The sequence below is a fragment of the Alligator sinensis genome, unplaced genomic scaffold (assembly GCF_000455745.1).
Source record: "Alligator sinensis unplaced genomic scaffold, ASM45574v1 scaffold589_1, whole genome shotgun sequence".
Lineage (NCBI taxonomy): Eukaryota > Metazoa > Chordata > Crocodylia > Alligatoridae > Alligator > Alligator sinensis.
Genome location: NW_005842881.1, coordinates 33,755 through 35,572, shown reverse-complemented (window position 1 = coordinate 35,572; position 1,818 = coordinate 33,755). Strand labels below are relative to the sequence as shown.

General features: G+C 50.7%; 1 protein-coding gene across 3 annotated transcripts in view; it reads left to right on the top strand.

Moving 5' to 3' along the window:
- The first annotated feature begins 565 nt into the window (after window positions 1-565).
- The window catches only part of IRF6 (interferon regulatory factor 6), a 13,306-nt gene continuing 12,053 nt past the window's right edge, over window positions 566-1,818 (top strand). The window contains exon 1 of one of the 3 annotated variants that reach the window (XM_006035836.3): window positions 566-815. Coding sequence is in view for 1 of the 3 variants with exons in the window: in XM_006035838.2 (XP_006035900.2) it covers window positions 1,203-1,298 (96 nt within the window). In the remaining 2 variants the exon portion in view is untranslated. Of the gene's footprint in view, window positions 816-1,170; window positions 1,299-1,429; window positions 1,573-1,818 lie in introns of those variants that run through there. The other 2 variants (XM_006035838.2, XM_006035837.2) reach the window with 2 other exon arrangements.

Here is a 1,818-nt window from a genome sequence, read left to right as displayed (position 1 = left end):
CCAATAAATTTAAGCCTCGATTCTGTAGGTGCTTATGCACGTGCTAACCTTTACTACTGTGATAGTCGTGATACAGTCACAAATGTACAAAATGAAGGTGATAACTCTCTGCTGCTCGTGGAGAGCTTTAGTCGCCGCCCGCAGATCAGGAAACTGAGCCTCAGGACTTGTCTAAAATCATTCAGGGCATCTCTGGAAATGCAGAAACACAAAGCAGGTTGCTAAATGGCTGCTTTTGTGCATTAACTGAAGGCTAAAATTACCGAGTGAGGTAATTTTCCCTGGGTAGGAAGGACTGCACTCTCTCCTAATAAAGAGCTCGAAACACTGTGCAGCACAGGTTACAGTAGGAGGAAGTTTTGGTGCCGGTGATAGGTGTGAAGCAATCCACCATTTTCTGCTGTTCTGTTTGCAAAGAGGCTGTTATCTGGGGGTTTGTCTACTGTGAGCACAGAACAAGATCCCACATGCCTGGGATACTGGATTTCCTCACTGCATACTTTTGTTTTGCCTCCTGGGAATAGTGATCTGTTTCCAAGGCAGAAAATGTCTCCCCTGTGTTTATTCTTGAGACTTCTCTGCCGCTGCTGACTCTCCCGACTGCCTGTTGCTAATTTGGCACTCGGGCTCCTGGCGTGAAAACTCGTGGATGCTGCTCGTATTCCCAGCTGTTTGGATCTTTTACCTTGCAGACTTGAGACATACCAGAGTTTTCTTTAGATAGCTATTGTATCGCTTGCTGGAATCATCTCTTCTTCTTATAATCATCCAAAAGATTTTTCCTCTCTACTTCAACTGTGCAAATAGATGCAAAGGTAAGTAGATGTAATAATTTTTAAACGGACAAAAAACTGCCAAATCTCTAAGGAAGTGTGCCATTGATAAGTAACTAGCTTTGTGCAGTGAGGAAGGACTCACTCCCAGCAAATGACCAGTCCTGTGCAGAATGACACGTATAGAGCAAAGATCTAAAATGCCATTGTGAGCACCCTTGTTGGGTGACTAAGCTGCAAAGGAATAGATAAAGTCTGACTACATGCTCTACCAGATGAGCCATCTGTTATCAGGAGTGACAGTAGCTGAGAAATTGCTGTGTTTCGCAGCCAGGAGCATGGGAAGCTGGCGTTAGGTCGCCTAGACTGCTCCCTTCCCCTCAGTTCCTTGCTGAGAGTACATGCCTCTGCAAGCTGTGCTGACGCTGGATGGAAATTCAGGATACTGCACTGGGCGGGGAGCCTGGGGAGTCTGGCACCTCCATCATAATCACTTTTGCCTCTGCTGGCAATGAGAACGGCACAGTAAGTTACTAGGGTTACCATACATCTCGGTTTTCCCAGACATGTCCTCTTTTTAGATCCTCTGATCTCCGTCCGGGTGGGTTTTAAAAAAATATAATCAAATGCTTGGGATTTTGCTCTGCTCAGCTTCAGAGTTTTTCCCAGCACTTCCCAGCTTGCCCTAGCAAGGAGCTGCTTGGGGCAGGGGTAGGAAGATTGGAGGCAGGGCGCGCACACACATGGCCGGCATGCAGCCAGGTAGTGGGGTGGGCGCAGCCCCAGCAGCTGGATACAGGTAAGGCTGTGGGGGACAGGGGTTGGAAGGCTTGGGGGGCCAGGGGTGGGATGCATGCGTGTGTGTGTGGGGCAGGGTCGGGGGGCTTGTTGGGGGGTCGGTCCAAGGTGCAGCAGGGCCGGTGCCTGTGCTCGTAGGGGCAGGGCTGGGGAGAGCAGGGGGCTGTGGGCCAGGAGTGAGGGGCACCAGCAGGACTGGGGGCTGTGGCTTGGGGGGGAGGGGCATCAGGAGGGGGGGGGGGCCGGG